Raw genomic sequence first — 15,912 nt, forward strand, 5'->3', positions numbered from 1 at the left:
AGGACAGGGAGTTTAGAGAGTTCTCCAGATTTTAACAGACTAAACGAAAACGCCTTCATTACTATGCTGTCCTCCTGGGTAAAGGGCAGTAACTGCATCATGAGAGTGAAACTGAGAAAAGTGACTTCATTATCTCCTGTCTCGTCTCCTGTCCTGGCAAAGGTATTCTGGGAGGGATGATATATATTGTTTAGCAGCATTTATGGGTCTAATTAAAAAGAACAGAAATCCAGAAATCTAAACCTGAGTCATGACAGTTGGCCTTTGAAAAACAGAGAAACTAGTTACTGCTGTTTACCTTGCAGGGCAGCATGCTCCCCCACACTGTCTTATCAACTGAGCTTTTGAATGCTTTGAAAAACAAATACCCCTGCTTGAAATACCACCCTGACTCTCCCCCACTGCTTCAACTGACTGCATCTGTATTATAAAAAAAGGGATGCCTCAGGGATGGTATTTTGATTTTACAGGCCCAATCCTGAAAAGGGCCATTTTTTTTACCACTCGAGAATTTATGAAAAAAACAACAATCGATCCAAATACCACATTAAGACACCAATACCTTGAGGGACACCATATAAAAATCCACGCATTTGGAGATTTCTAAGAATTGCATTTTTTGGTGTTTGGCTGGAGCGCTTCTGTTCTGGAAATTGCTCAGAAACCCCCTTATCATGATACAGGTTGATGTATCATGATATATCAACCTGTATCATGATAAGCGGGTTTCTGAGCAATTTCCAGACAATTTCTGTTCTGGAAATTGCTCAGAAACCCTCTTATTGTCAATAGACCAAGGTAAGCCATATGCTAGAGGTCAAAATAGGTCATTTTATACAGTGAGGTCAAGTTAAAAAAAAGGTCTCACTACAATGACAACATCGTCTGAGATTTTTTTCCACACTCTGAGTGTAAAAATCAACACCGCCAGAGTTTATATACTGCAAGTCTACACCCACCAGTCAATTTAACACTAAACTCTTGTATTTAACATCTACCCAATAGCCATGTCAGCTCCGTGAGAGGATGAAACAGCTCTGCATTCAAGACCTGTCAACTCCAAGTAACACAAATCAACACTCACCAACACTGGGCAAAACAGTAGGCTTACTGGGAGTAGTTCAGGCAATATTCAGGCAAGACTGAATAACAGCTGGGGAGAGGGGCTGAGCAGTGGTTGATGTTCAAGGTACAACTAGGCTGATGAATAGAATAATTTTGCACAAATGGCAGATGTGCAAACTTGGTTGAGAGATGGCCCGAATCTTATGCCAGTTGCTGATAAACAGGATTCAATAGTATGCTGGTACAGAGTACAGACACGCAAGGGAGACGGTTCCCTTTTAGCAACAGCCTTTTTTTTGTACTTGTTTCCCAGCATAAACTAAATAACATGACCTGACTTTTGACTAGGGAAAAACAACAATGTATTACTGGGTTTAAGCTGAATTTCTAAGGGAAGACAAGTCGGCTGCAATTGTTGTATTCGTTTCACAGTATATACTATCATTTTGCTATGCTATTTTGAACTGTGGTGAGAAATTGTGTTGGGACAGGATGTGTGCAGTCTGTGGTTCAGAAGCACTGGTGAGGAAAGTGATCAGCCAGAGAGCAAACACGACGTGGTAGTGAACAAAGCCAAGGTGAAACCATTAGGACAGCAGGCAATCAAATAAAAAAAAGATCAAGTGCAGCTCTCTTCTGTCAAACTTCAGCCACGAATCAGCTTCATATAAAAGGTTAATGCTTTATTTTTTTAAACTACACCGAAATATGGTAAGCTGTAGGCTACAGTAGATCCAGTTCAACATCAAGTTGGCTTTGGGGAACTGTTGGTTTTAGGATGGGAGAGGGGATAGATCACATGTTGTATTACTATCGATGAGGCACTGTGCCAAAGTGTGGTCACAACTTCCTTATTTTCAATGCAACACCGTAGCAGCCGCTGTTTCCCCTGTTGTGTCATTTACAAGAAAACCCTGTAGAGATTTATATTGTAATTTATGGGGGGGGGGGGGGGGGGGGGGGGGGTAACCAGTAGGAGATCCGAGGAATGGGATTATCCTCTGAGAGATGCTGATCTGGCTTGCATCAGACCATGCCAAAACAAACCGTCTGCTGAGGCTTAGTTGGCATTAGGGTTTTTGTCTCCTGTACTGACTTCAAAGCCATTACTGATGATGGTCAATACAGATTCAATAGTAAAAGAAAAATGGAAAACTCTCCTGGGCCAGCAGGATCGAGATATAGAGAAAATTACTTCCTTAGAACTATAGCTGGGAATGCACGACATTAGTATACATATTATGAATGTTGTACTACAGCTTAAAGTATTAAAGTGATTTAAACAAGTGATATGGAAAGTTTGGTTTGCTTGTATTTCACTGACTTGACAGTCATATAAAAAAGTGGTACTCTCGGTGGGGGGGGGGTCAACCCTACAATGCCTTCTTTGAGCAGGAAACTGGTGGATTACTGCAACCATCATAAACGTTGCTCAAGATCCGCTGTTACAGTTGCACACGATCAGGGTGAAGCTGAATGAAACGTATAGAACTTCATATATACCTCATGAAGTGTTCAAGTACAACACACTGCCCCCCTATGGCTAAGAGTTGCTAGTGGCAAAATATGTTTTTGCTTCTTTCCCCCGAGTATGATAGGGAACAGACTTCAGTATTTCACATGTACAGTATGCAAGTCTAACCTGTCAAGGCAATCCCCTTCGAGTAATCCCATAGACACATAGATCACACAAATAATAAAGAAGCAGTTTCCATATAAAATGAGAACACACAGGCAACTTTTAATAATTATTATCAAAATGTTAAAAAATAATAATTGGCTTGTTAAAGTAAAAGCATTGTGTTACATTCTATTCACTGGGTTATAGGTGAATGATAACGTGGAATCATCCCTTCAATACATCAAATGACCTGATGATCCCTTGTGAGACTTGGGCAATATTCGCCACATTCAGTTGGCAATTGCACTGGGGAAGCAGGTGTACTATCTCAATACCACTAACAGGGGAGAAATAAAGCCAGGGGAGAAATATAGTCAAGACACTTGTAAAAAAGAACCACAGGCATACTGCTATCACAATAATAAAAACAAACTTTTGTAAACATACCGAATTTGTAAGGAAACCCAACTGCGAAAAATCAGTTGCATTTTGTTCTATAGTGTAACATCACAGAGAGGATCTATATGAGAATATGCTTGGGTGATCTTTCCATTGAGAACAAGACAGGTGCCAGATGTTTCTCGCGGCACACACAGGGTTAATCAGAACAGGGGTAAACATGCAGTAGGACGACCTTATCTCTCCTAACATATGACTGAGGGCTGGCTTCACCTTCTCCTACCAGCCTGCTGCCTGTGGCTAAAAAACAACCTGCTGCAAAAAAGTGCAAATGTTAGTCAGTACAAAAATCAGACAGTAACTGCAGGACTGAATGGCAAAGGCAAGTAACTAAGCTATAAAACAAAGTGGCAAAATACTACTTTGACTCACACACAACAAAGAAAAAGGACATTACCATAGGTCAGATAAAAACTGTTCAGTTTAAAAAAATGTGTCAAACGTAATCACATTATGTTTCTTGTTCTTAAAGCAACCGAACAGCTTGTTATATTTGCTAATTAAATACTACTCAGTCCTGAAAGTTGGAGAATAAAGGCTTCGAAGAAAAGCAGCACAATGTGAAGGGTCAACTCTTATAGCCTGTTTATCACTTATCATATTGTACTGCAGTACAATACATGTCCATATATAGTATATATATATATAACAGTCAGATAGGGTTGTGTGTATCATAGTATCAGTCACTGATATACCACAACCCCACACTGCTGATTGTATTGATTGTACTGCATTTTCAGGCATCCTGACTCTCATAGCTTGTTACTAGGGGTGGGGGGAAAAATCGATACACCATAGTATTGCGATATTTTGCCTGACGATATTGTATCGATATTTAAAAAACAATTATTTTTTTTGCAGGCCATGCCATGCCAGCGCCCGATGTTGCAGTCCGCGCCTGCAGTGGCGTATCGAGTCCAGAGAAGCTTAATAATGTAGCCTACATTTTGGGCAAAAACAAAACAAAACAAAAACACTGCATGTTTTACTTCCGGTGAGGTCAAGGAAAAGGTAGGAAAAGGAGTTAGACAATATATCGAAATATCGCAATATTCAATATATCGCAATATTCAATATATCGCAATATTCAATATATCGCAATATCAGCGATATCGCAATACTATCGTATCGTGACTCAAGTATGTTTTTAGTATCGTATCGTGGGCATCTGGTGATTCCCACCCCTACTTGTTACTGTAAGGGGAAAAAACCTACACCCCCAAATAAAAATAAAACCCTTCCTGGATAACATCAGACACTGAATGATCAAAGCGTTTTGTCAGTTATATCGACTGTAATGATAGAAAGATGACGACGCTGTCTTCCTATTTGGTCTCCGTGTTTTGTAACCCTATATTGACACCCTAAGCAACACTGTTTGGGCTAGATTCAGGGCAAATTAACACTTCAACAGCAGCAGAAGTTAACCCTTTGTGTCTGCTGTGTTTACATCCCAAGCAACAAGGCTCTGAAGCATCAATGATCTCTGCATTTACTTTGGTCTTGGCTCAAACCTTCAGACCGCTGCGGGCCTTTTCAAGTTCCTGAAATGTCCATACCCTTGCCATGTGCGGACCCACCGCTACTGGTCCGCTGCAGTCAATTTTTGAAGGCCCCGTAGCGGCTGGCTTTGCTAATGAAGTTCTTGAGCAGGTCATGGTCCATGTCGGCGAAGGCCTGCGTCTGCGTGACGGCCGTGAGGTGGTTGACGCAAAACTTGAAGCAGAACTCCTCCAGGTCCTAAAAATGAAGAGGGCTGGCTGGGTCAATGCTGAGGAGTACAACAGAGAGTGCATTGACTTGTAGGGGACAAGAGGTACTGAGGAAAGCCCCTTATCGCTGAGGTGTCAGACAGTGTGTCAGGGGTTCTGAGCTTACCCGCGCCTCGTACTTGACAGCAGCAGAGAGCAGAGCGATGGCGTTGTCCTCGGAGATGCCTCTCTTGATGGTTTCCTGGCACAGCCTCTTCAGCCTCGTCTCTCGGTAGTATGTGGCTAAGTCTAGCAGCCCTGCAACACCCCAGAGACCCAACACACAGGTGAGAGCGTTCAGTCAGTGTCATCCAGTGCTTGGTGTGGAAAACACTGCATCTCCCTGGCCTGGGCTTACCAATAGCGTCCTCTGGTGGCAGGTTAATGGTGTCTGTGTAGAGGTATTCCAGAAAGGCTCGGTACACCAGATATGAAAACTGGTGGATTTCTATGGCCTCCTCATCCGTTTCATTCAGCAGCGCACGGAAATGCTCACACCTGCAGGGGGAAGGGAAGGGCCAAACTGTCACATGACAAGCTTACAACGCACATCAGTACACATTTCTGAATGCTTGTTCTGACAATGTGAATCACTTGCAGGTCTGATTCTAACTGTAAATCAGTCATTGACGATGGTAAATACACATCCACATGTTTTCATTTGCTGTATTACTTTGATACGTTTGGTTGTTGCAGTTTTTTTTTTTTAAATGATCATCAGTTCTCATTATCTGTCCGATTGTTTTCATATTATCTTCTGTTATTTTCCTCTGTTGCTGTGCCCCCATTATTTCCCCACAGGGAAAATATAGTGTATTAATAATAATAATAATAATAATAAATGGCATTTATATAGTGCTTTTCTAGAACTCAGAGTCACATAACACGTTCACTGCCGTGGACGAGATATCTCGTCAAGCAGAAACCAGCGGTTGACTGCCGTGGACGAGATATCTCGTCAACAAAAAAAAAAAAATTTTTGACGGTGGGACGTGGATCTAACCCTTTTACACCTCCTATAAAAATATGGGAGCCACCGAACGTGTACAACCCATTCCACCGACCCATTAAGTGGCGACAGTGCTCTCCAGACTAGAAAAAGCCGAGCCAAAACTGCAGGGGAAAGCGCGAGGAAACCATTCTCATACTGTAGAATGGTTTGGCGAAAACGCTTTCGCGCTGGCACACAACGGTGGCGCACAACGGTGGCGCACAACGGTGGCGCACAACGGTGGGGGGTTCCAAAAATAGACTGGGTGCAACACACTTTGAAACACGCAGCATAAATAAGCCCAGAATCGCAAAAGCTTCATCAAATCTCTCAACCGAAACCCCAAGAAACGAGCGAGCCCATCCAGACTCGCCCGACGAGGGGCAGCCAGGCAGCACAGACAGCAGAAACTCGCTTGTGACACGGCCGCTGCAGCCACGGAGGGAGGAGGAGAACACACACGGAGGGAGGAGTTTGAAGGAGAGGGGGGTTTTTTCTGCTGTTATGGAGGAAATTACTGTTCAAAACTATTGTTTAGATGTCTGACGTCTTACTGATGCCAAAAATAAATGGTTAAAGTGACTGTTCTATCGAATTTCACAAAAAGGCATTTATCTCAGCTTAAATTTTCAGACACTGAAACCATGCTGTATTCAACTGCTAATGCCTACATAACTACTAACTCTACAAACTAACTCTTTTAGACAGAGAAAGCACACATTCTATTAGTTCTTTTGAGATATTTTGTGTTCACAAAATCCTAACAGAAAATAATCCTCGGCTCTTGAAAGATGAGCCAGAATCCTCAAAAAAAAACTTGGCAGAAGCTACCTACAGTAAAAAAAAACTGTTGGCAGTGAATGTGTTAACACTATACATACACTGAGGGGTGGCGTTAGTGAGACAAACTGTGGACAAACATAACAGACACAGGGTATAGATAGGGGCAGGGGGTGTGCGGGCTAAGACAAGGCAATGGAGAAGAGATGGGTTTTGAGGTGAGAAGAGTCACCGCACACAAGAAGGCTGAATTGCTTCCTCATTTTAATTAATCCAATCAGCAGCAGCATTCACATTACATGCCATTACTTGGAACCACTTTTTTTTTTTTTTTTAATGAATCAAGTAAACATTACAATAATAAATTCCAAAATCAATGATGGGGGGGAATTATAGATGCCTCACATGCACAAGATTATAGTTTACTAAAGAGAGGGGGAAGGGGAAAGCTACAATACAGTAGTCTATGATAGTGCCATCTCCATTAAAACTACATCACCACTGTATCATCTCGTCTCAAGAGCAGCTTTGACACGTTATTTGATTCTTTATTCTCTCAGCACATCCGAAAAGTATCATTTGTATTTGATCACACCGAAGCAGACAGCCTGACTCCTTCCTCCTCACAGAGCACAAGAGCAAAAGCTAGAATGCGGATATTGCGTGTCGAAGTGTGGTTATAAAAAGGAAAACGGGAAACAATAGGTCGGTCTTGGCATCCTCGTGACATTAACAGGAAGGACGAGGAAACCGTGTCTGGCAGATGGAGTTTAAATATAGGTGACACACAGCATGTAGGTTAAATTCATCATGACACTTGAAGACTATAGACTGTTTTCACCAGAGCGCAACCCCACAGCACTTCTTTTTTCTCAGCATTCGGCAAACTGCAGAAATATTCACTCGACATCGTTACTTTTGTTTTCGCCGCTCAGCTGTATAGACGGTTTTCACGGAATGGTCAGTCCTGCACTTGAATGTTTTTTTTTTCTTTTATGTCCATAGCAAACACTGCAACAGGAAGTGAGCGGGGGTTCAATTTAGAATGTTTTTGTTGTCAAGTTAAAACCGTCTATACACGAGAGCTGCACAACTAATCATAGATAATCGTGCATCGCGATTTTACGTTTCCATGACTAACAATGCTGTAATTGAGCACTACTGAAGAGTTTGTTATTTTTCTGATTCCCTTGATGCGGTATATTATATAAGGCGCCTCCATCATGCGTGAACAACACAACCTCTCAGTGTGCAACGTGTACCCATGTGACAAAAACCTAAATGTTAAAGGATAAATTCACCCAAGGGTTAGGGTTTTCCAGGGAAACACAGTTGCAGCATTCTTCTAAACAATTGAAGTGAATGGTGACCAACTTTCAAACGTAACACCCAGGTCTCCCGAAGCCCTGAGATGCCAAGTTGACTTGAAAAGACATCATTTACAGCCTCTTTTTCTTAAGCTGAAATTGTCACTGTAGCCATGAACTTAAAGTGAAAGTGAGAACATGACTTTCAGCTCATGGCTACAGTGAAGATTTCAGCTAAAAACAGGATGCCAACAACATCATTTCAAGTCAACTTGGCATCTCGGGGCTTCTGGAGACTTGGATTACGCCAGGTGAGAGCAGTATGGAGGCCTTTTGTGTGTGTGTGTGTGTGTGTGTGTGTGTGTGTGTGTGTGTGTGTGTGTGTGTGTGTGTGTGTGTAGATGATGACAGAATTTTCATTTTTGGGTGAACTTATCCTTTGAGATGGAGAAGCAGGCAGCTCCGGTGGGAAAGACAGAAGGACGCCTTACATAGTCAATCTCTGTAAAAATGTAGCGACTAACAGTGGATCGAGAGGAAAACATGAAGACACTCTGTTTCAGTTCATCAAAGTGGAAGTGGAACATCATCTGTCATTTGGAGATTTGGAGGCTTTGGTTTTAAGCTAGATAAAGACAAGCAAGTACAGATTCTGTGCAAGTAATAAAGCAGTAACTATCATTTGAATTCTGTAAATAAGGACCACAATAAGAGTGACACAGGAAGGGTGAAAAAAATACTTTTTACCTGCTGCTACAACGAGCATTTCTGCACAAAAAAGTGAAAATATGTTGAGGTGCAAAGTACATAGAAAAAAATTGTTGTTTCCTTAAACTGAGACAAATAATTGTTAAACCGGAGAAAAATAATGGTGATAATGGACTGTGGTCCTACTAGTAAACACTGTTGTACATTTTCAGGGTGCTGATCTTCTGTACCTGATTTTGAGCAGGGCTTTGTGAACATGGATGCATTTCCCATCAACCAAGAACTTCAGATCTGAAATGTCTGGACTGTCAAACTCCCTCTTCAGTGACTGGGCCACAGTCAGGTAGTCATCTCCATCTGGCATGGAGAAAAACACTTTTAGTAAAAAAATAAAATAAAAATAACCTGCTTGTATTCATCAGACTAGCGAAATACCGTGCAGTGTATCAGGCTGCGCAGCCATTGTTAGCTCACTCACTCACTCACTCTCTCTCTCACACACACAGACACACTTTGCATTCTTATTATAGTTCTGATTCTGATACGCTTAGGAGCACACAATCACTGGCCATTTAGTCAGGCCTCGCTCACAGAGTTAACATGCAGCCTCTCCTCTCTCTCCCCAGAGGGTTTTCATCTGGCTGATTCCAACTCTGCTCAGGTGAGCTCCTCTACTCAGGTGAGCTCCTCTACTCATGTGAGCTCCATCAGTAGCTAACAAATGGAGCTGTCAATGGTGCTGAACCGGTGTTGACTCATTTTGGCCACTTTCACCTTGAACCTGACACTGTTATGTTACTGGCCTCTGAAAGAGTTGGCTGTAACTCTGTGTGTGTGTGTGTGTGTGTGTGTGTGTGTGTGTGTGTGTGTGTGTGTGTGTGTGTGTGTGTGTGTGTGTGTGTGTGTGTGGTGAGGGCGCTGAAATCAGACACCAGATAAGATAGGTGTTGTGAGCTATTAGCAGATAACATCTAGACATTAGACAAGCATTGCATTTCTCTGTCCAACAATATGTATCAAATTAAACCTGTCACACGATGAAAATAAATACCAGTAATGTAGAAAGGACACAATTCAGTGTCTATAAAGTTTATTCAATGTATTACTCAAGTTATCTATGACAAATCACTCCAAAAGCGCTACCTAAAGTCCTTAAAGAGTAATTCAGCTTCTCTGCCTACTGTGCATAGGTGTAGTGCTGTGGGAACGCAGGGGAGCGGCGCTCCCACACTCCTCCAAGGGGTGTTTTTGTGTGTGCCAGTAGCCACTTCTAAACATGAAGTCTGGACCATTGTCGGTTAGTCCAGGCAGGTTATTTGCCGGTTTTACCTTTCTAGACATGAGGGATCTTTGTTTAGACACATAGGGAAATGGTTCCATCCTCATATACAGTAGGTGCGCAACGTGCGCTCCCCCACTTCTCCAGATAGCACTACACCTCTGCTACTGTGTGTGTTGTTTTGTTAAGTTTGCAGTTGGGCTGGGTTGGTGAGAACTGAAGAGGAACAGGTGAGAACATTCACCAGTGGAGGGGCAAACTTAGTCCGTTTTAGAGCGATACATACGGTAAAGCAGGCAAAATTTGGCAACCTTTGATGCATTTCATAACTAAAGAGCACCAAAAGAAATCAGTTTACAACTTGAAAAACTGTTTTTGCGTGGAGCTACTCTTTAAAGAATACTTGGAAAAGGGTTTATCCTGATTTGACACAGTTGACCTTTGGTATTGTTTGGAAATTCCTGCAGAATTGGCAATTGGACAGCAAGTACTTCTTGCAACAGAGCCACAGCACTGCTATAGCACTATACTTGTGATGCCTGCCTGGTTATTGCCAGAGAATAAATGTATGTCACATAAATCCCTCTCTGTAATGGACGCCAGTGAATTTCAGAATTAATTCTATAATTATTTTAACCAATGCCTTACATGGTCAGGCACCAGACTTCATTTCTGAGTTGCTGTGTCCTGATTTCACATCAAGGCCTGATAAAGGCTATACAGGCTCATGCTTTTTACTAGTCAAAATGATTTGCCTTTAAATTGACACATTTTAATTGACACTTATTTTAACTGTCTTCCTTTTATCTTTTATGTTGCTGGTTTATACTGTCTTTTTTTATCCAGGTGTTTTATGCTGCATTTTATTTGAGTTTCTTGGTGTTGTGTTTTATGAGGCTGTCAGCATAGCAAAGGTTTCAATCTGTTATTGTAGGAGGCGAGTTAAAAGAGCCATTAAAATAGATCATTTAAAAGCTCAGGAGTGACAAAGAGGAGGAACAGATGGACACTAATTAGACGGAGATGTTGGTGCTTTTACTATCTTAGCTAACAGACTCATCAGAAGGATGCCATTCACTCTATTAAACACAGTTTTGCCAAAGGATAAAGATTCCAGATGTACATGTTTATGTTCTTCAGTTGGGTTAGATTGCAAATGTGATCCATCGCAATCTGGACAGATGCATTGATTGTTCTATATGGCCAGGAAACATTCCTGTTTATTTCTTAGACAACCTCCAGGCATTTCTACCCATGACACACAGATCTGCACCCACTGCAGAGTATGGTTCCATGAAACCAGTCAGCAAGAGGGCAAATGGGACAATGTCCTAAGGTTGATACTATTCAATTCCTCATTTACTAGCAAGAATGTCTGGGATGTGAGTCTCAACTTCAAACGCTTATAGACCCAAAACACTCTTACCTACTGTGAGGAGGTGCCATGTGACCGCCGGTGTGGCGAAGCAGGCAAAGACGTCATCTGTGCTGCTGAAATGGGTGATGTGGGGGCTGGCTACGGCTTGACCTCGACACTGACCCCACATCAGGACCTGCCCACTCTGGTTCTTGGCAGCAGACGTGTGGCTGGTGTGACAAGCAGCCACTTCCACCATCCTAGAAAAAAACAACAACAAACCCCTGTAGACTCATTTTAGCAAGGACAGAACAAATTCACAATTCCAATTTCAAAGTACTACTGTACTTATCTAGAGCTGTCATATGCTACAAACCATCCTAACTATGGGCAAAATTACATCGATCCGCACAATGAGCACTAGTTCACTTTACTCAAACTTCTCTAGTTTCAACAATGTCGACAACAGATACGTATACTGGGGCAGTACTGCCGCAGTTGTCTATGAGACATTTAACCACTGAACAAATCACTCTCTCAGGACCCTGTGATGACGTGTGATGTCGACCTTAGTAAATGGCAGAGAAGTGTCACAGCTAATTTAGACCAGAGGTAAAGATGAACTACTAACCTCTCCTTGTCGGTGTTAATTAGGGTGGGAAGAGCTTGGTTGCTCTTGTTGCCTGTTCCCAACTGCCCGTATGAGTTGGCCCCCCACGAGTAGACCATCCCCTCATCTGTAAGTGCCAATGTGTGTGCATATCCACAGGCAACCTGTGGAATGAAGAAAGAACGCTATTCATCTGTGTGGTAACTGAACCGCAATTTCAAAAACATCCCATTTTGATCTCAGTAGAATCATCTCACCTGGACGATGTTGACACCCTGGAGAGCAGCGATCCTGCATGGAGTCTGCTGATTCCCATTGTTGCCCAAGCCAAGCTGCCCATTGCAATTGTAACCCCAACCATAGATCTACAAAACAGTATACATATGTAAGTACATAGTAGGCCTACTTTAAGGCATTACATATCAGATGTCTTCCCCTATGACGCACAAGCAAGACATGAACTTCTCTATTTCTTATGTTTAATGAACCAACAAGGGTTTGAGCTTCAACTCTTCACCACAGCAAAGAACCTACTCAGAGCATTGATTCACTATTCACGTTAAACATCTCCAGATGAATGTAACCCATTACCTCTCCGTTGTCCAGTACGGCCATAGAGCAGAGTTGACCACAGCCTATGTTAACAACCACTTTGTTCTGTAGACAACTGCTGACCCGCCGTGGTGTTGGCTGATTGGCAGTGGACCCCGAACCTACTTGGCCTGAGTTGTTGTAACCCCATGCGTACACCTGGATAGAAAGATACAAATATTCAGTGTTGCAAAAAAACAAACACAGCTCAACCAGACTGAAATGTAGGGCTGCCCCCTATTAGTCGATTAATCGATGAGAAGAGTCTTAGTCGACCAAGTTTTCATAGTCGGTTAGTCGCAGGAAGAAGAAAAAACATTCAAACTCCATTGGGGAGCTGTGTCTTGTGGTTAAAAAAGATATTAGCCCAGGGTTGCCAACTTTGGGTACCTGGCTGGAGTGAGATTTTGACGCCATCAAACTTCAAAGCAGGGAATCTGTCGGTCTGAATGTATGTGTGTGTCCTTGTCCTCGTGTGTGTGAGGATATCTTTCTGTTCGTCCGATCTACTTCACACTTGGCAGGTGTATTGCTGGGGAATCAAGGACGTGCGACGACTAATCAACTAATCGATTAATCGTTATCTTAGTCGACTAAGAAAATCTTTGGTGGAGGGCAGCCCTACTGAAATGACATCACCAAATGTCAAATACATTTTTCACATGGGGGCCTAATCCTCTTCTGTAGAGAAGTTACCTCTCCATCGGTTGTGAGAGCAATAGTGTGGTGGGAGCCACAGGCCACCTCTGTCACTCTCTTGCTCAGGAGGTTGGTGGAGACGAGGGCTGGGGTCAGGCCGTGGTTGGTGGTCCCGTTGCCCAGTTGGCTGTAGCCGTTGTGGCCCCACGCAAACACCTCTCCATCTACAGAGGGCAGCGGGCAAACTTTCATCCATGTTGTCTCAGTCGTTAAAATTTTATGAACAGATAAGAAGCAGAAACAGTCAACTTGACCACATGTATAGTCGGGGCTCAGCACTACTCTTATTACATAACAACAAAACAGGAAAGACACCTTGTTTAAGGGCAGTACTGACTACATTCTGCCTACTTTTTATTTTTCTAATACTGTGCCACTTGTTTACCTGCAGTAGCGATAACCACATGTGGTCCTGTTCCATAGCTCAGGGACACAATTTTCTTTCCACACAGGATATCAATCCTGCGGGGCTCGATAGTACTTTGAAGGTCTCCAAGTCCTAAACAGCCACTGCAGTTGGTGCCCAGAGCAAAGACCTGCAAATAAGACCAAATTGCTAAAAATGTGATACTGATAATCAGGGAGATTGCATTCTGATGTTTACTGATACATACTTAGGTAAACACAATACTGAATATTAAACACAATGTTTACTGAATCACTCATTAACCCTAAACCTATTTATTGGTAGAATTCCTGTGATTCAAAGCTACAATGTCCAGTAGTTAACATAAGAGAATGAGTTGCTCAAATAAATACATAAGTGGGTAATGACGAGGCATGCAGGAGGCTACACCTTTCCGCTGCATAAAAACAGGGCTTGCAAAGGTATTCGGCCTACATGGCTAAAGATAGCCTCAACAGGTATTAGGCCTACATGGTTAAAGATAGCCTCAACAGGTATTAGGCCTACATGGTTAAAGATAGCCTCAACAGGTATTAGGCCTACATGGTTAAAGATAGCCTCAACAGGTATTAGGCCTACATGGTTAAAGATAGCCTCAACAGGTATTAGGCCTACATGGTTAAAGATAGCCTCATTCTATCTGCTTAAATCCCTATGTCTGAACCCTTCACCATGTGTCTACCGGTGACTGACAGGCATTCAGCATTTTACTATCCTATGTACTTAATATATTACATTGGAGAATGACAACAAGGTTTTTAAAGCAGATTAAATCTACCAGGTAATTTCGTTCTATTATGTTCTGAACCAACTCAAGGTCAACAACGGGATTAAAGGCCCCTAACTGTATAAAGGCGAGCATTACTTCGTCATTAACGGTGACATAGAGGGCTTCGTTTGCAGCGCTGCCAAAGACACAAGCCTGGCGGATAAGCCGGAGTTCCTCAGGAGGCAAGAGTGCAAAGACTGGCCACTTCCCCACGTCCAGCATACTACCCAGCTATGAAAGGGAGAAAACACATTCAGATAGAAGAGGACACAAGTCACTTACAGAGTCTGATCCCCCCCCCCCCCCCCAAAAAAAAGTATTAAAAAAGCATTAAATCTAAGCAGCAGACAGCTTGGCAAATATAGGCCTCAAAATCTGCCATCTGGAACGCTGTCTGTATTCCAGAAAATGTATATTAACAATAGAGTGTAGACACACACACACACACACACACACACACACACACACACACAAAATGCCTAGGGGTCATGAGAGAGCATTGACAGTATATATATAATGAGAGACTCAATCTGGATCCCCAGAATTGAAATACACACCTTCCCTTTTAGCAATCCAAAGATAGAAAATGTGTCTGAAATCAACTCCCTGTCAGGTTTTCTGATGTTTTCCTAACCACGCTCTCTCAAGCCTGCTACTACTGGGTTTCAGGAATACCACAGCTAAACCATGAATGTGCATCTCCAACGACCTGCCTCACACTCACATTATTGCAGTGCATGTAGAAAAGAATAACACTTAACATACATGACTGACAGAAATTCAAATTTCAGCGATCGATGAAATAATGCTATGACTCTACACACATACAACTATAGCGTTACTTATAAATAAACAAAACAGACAAGATGTTAACGTTAACGACTTATACAAAACACAATGCACGTTGTATTGTATAGCAAAAGCAGTTGGACTTTAACGTTACAAGCTAACGCTAGCTAATAATAGAAATGCAATTTAGCGTTAACTAGTTACATCCACCATGACATTAATCTACAAACTAACGTTAAAGCCAAGAGCTTTAACAAGAGCTATTGAGCTAATTAGCTAGATAGCTGAGCTTGTGTAACGATAATGTTTATGTTAATGCAGGCAGCGCTGTTTATAGTTTGACAGTTACCTTGCTGTTGTTGTTCCTCTACTAATCGTCAGCGATGTCGTTGTCGAATCGGCAGTGATGATGGCAATTTCTCAGCCAACATTTTTGACAAATCAAGTTGCTGATGATCTCCTCAATCAAGCTTCACACAGAGCGACTGATTTTGATTGTTGTAGTTAGCTTGTTCGGGTCGCTCGCTCGCTCACTGCACTCGATAACCCCACTCTGCTTGTACGGTACTTCCTGTAATCTGAAGGGGTCAAATGTTGCATTCAAGGTAAATCGGAGTTGGGAGTTCTCCGATGTCTGCGACAAGTAGCCCTGACTACAGCATTAGACAATCGAATAGCCATCATGAGTAATCTGCAGGAAAGATCAACTGATGTTTAATTAATGAAATAT

At 42.3% G+C, this 15,912-nt stretch overlaps 1 protein-coding gene across 3 annotated transcripts; it reads right to left on the reverse strand.

Annotated features, from left to right (window-relative positions):
• Window positions 1-2,781: 2,781 nt before the first annotated feature.
• On the reverse strand, window positions 2,782-15,694 carry rcbtb2 (regulator of chromosome condensation (RCC1) and BTB (POZ) domain containing protein 2). Of its 3 annotated transcripts, none has more exons than XM_083637327.1 (12): window positions 15,532-15,694; window positions 14,490-14,624; window positions 13,604-13,754; window positions 13,216-13,382; window positions 12,520-12,678; window positions 12,186-12,293; window positions 11,950-12,092; window positions 11,388-11,578; window positions 8,913-9,039; window positions 5,255-5,394; window positions 5,024-5,154; window positions 2,782-4,885 (listed from the first exon to the last, which is right to left on the reverse strand). In XM_083637327.1, exons 2-12 carry the CDS (start codon window positions 14,613-14,615, stop codon window positions 4,745-4,747), a joined length of 1,584 nt encoding a protein of 527 aa, XP_083493453.1. In that variant the 5' UTR covers window positions 14,616-14,624; window positions 15,532-15,694; the 3' UTR covers window positions 2,782-4,744. The 3 variants fall into 3 exon arrangements, with proteins under 3 accessions (XP_083493453.1, XP_083493452.1, XP_083493454.1); XM_083637326.1 differs by having other exon boundaries at window positions 11,388-11,602; XM_083637328.1 differs by having other exon boundaries at window positions 4,763-4,916; window positions 11,388-11,602.
• Window positions 15,695-15,912: the final 218 nt, after the last annotated feature.

The sequence above is a fragment of the Poromitra crassiceps genome (genome assembly GCF_964638095.1).
Source record: "Poromitra crassiceps genome assembly, chromosome: 5".
In the NCBI taxonomy this organism is placed as follows: domain Eukaryota; kingdom Metazoa; phylum Chordata; class Actinopteri; order Beryciformes; family Melamphaidae; genus Poromitra; species Poromitra crassiceps.

Coding starts and splice junctions, on each gene's coding strand:
- rcbtb2 (XM_083637326.1), bottom strand. CDS start 14,615: ATGCTGGACGTGGGGAAGTGGCCAGTCTTTGCACTCTTGCCTCCTGAG. Junction 13,383..13,603: donor TGTGGTTATCGCTACTGCAG/GTAAACAAGTGG, acceptor TGCCCTCTGTAG/ATGGAGAGGTGTTTGCGTGG. Junction 12,679..13,215: donor CTCTCACAACCGATGGAGAG/GTAACTTCTCTA, acceptor CTTTCTATCCAG/GTGTACGCATGGGGTTACAA.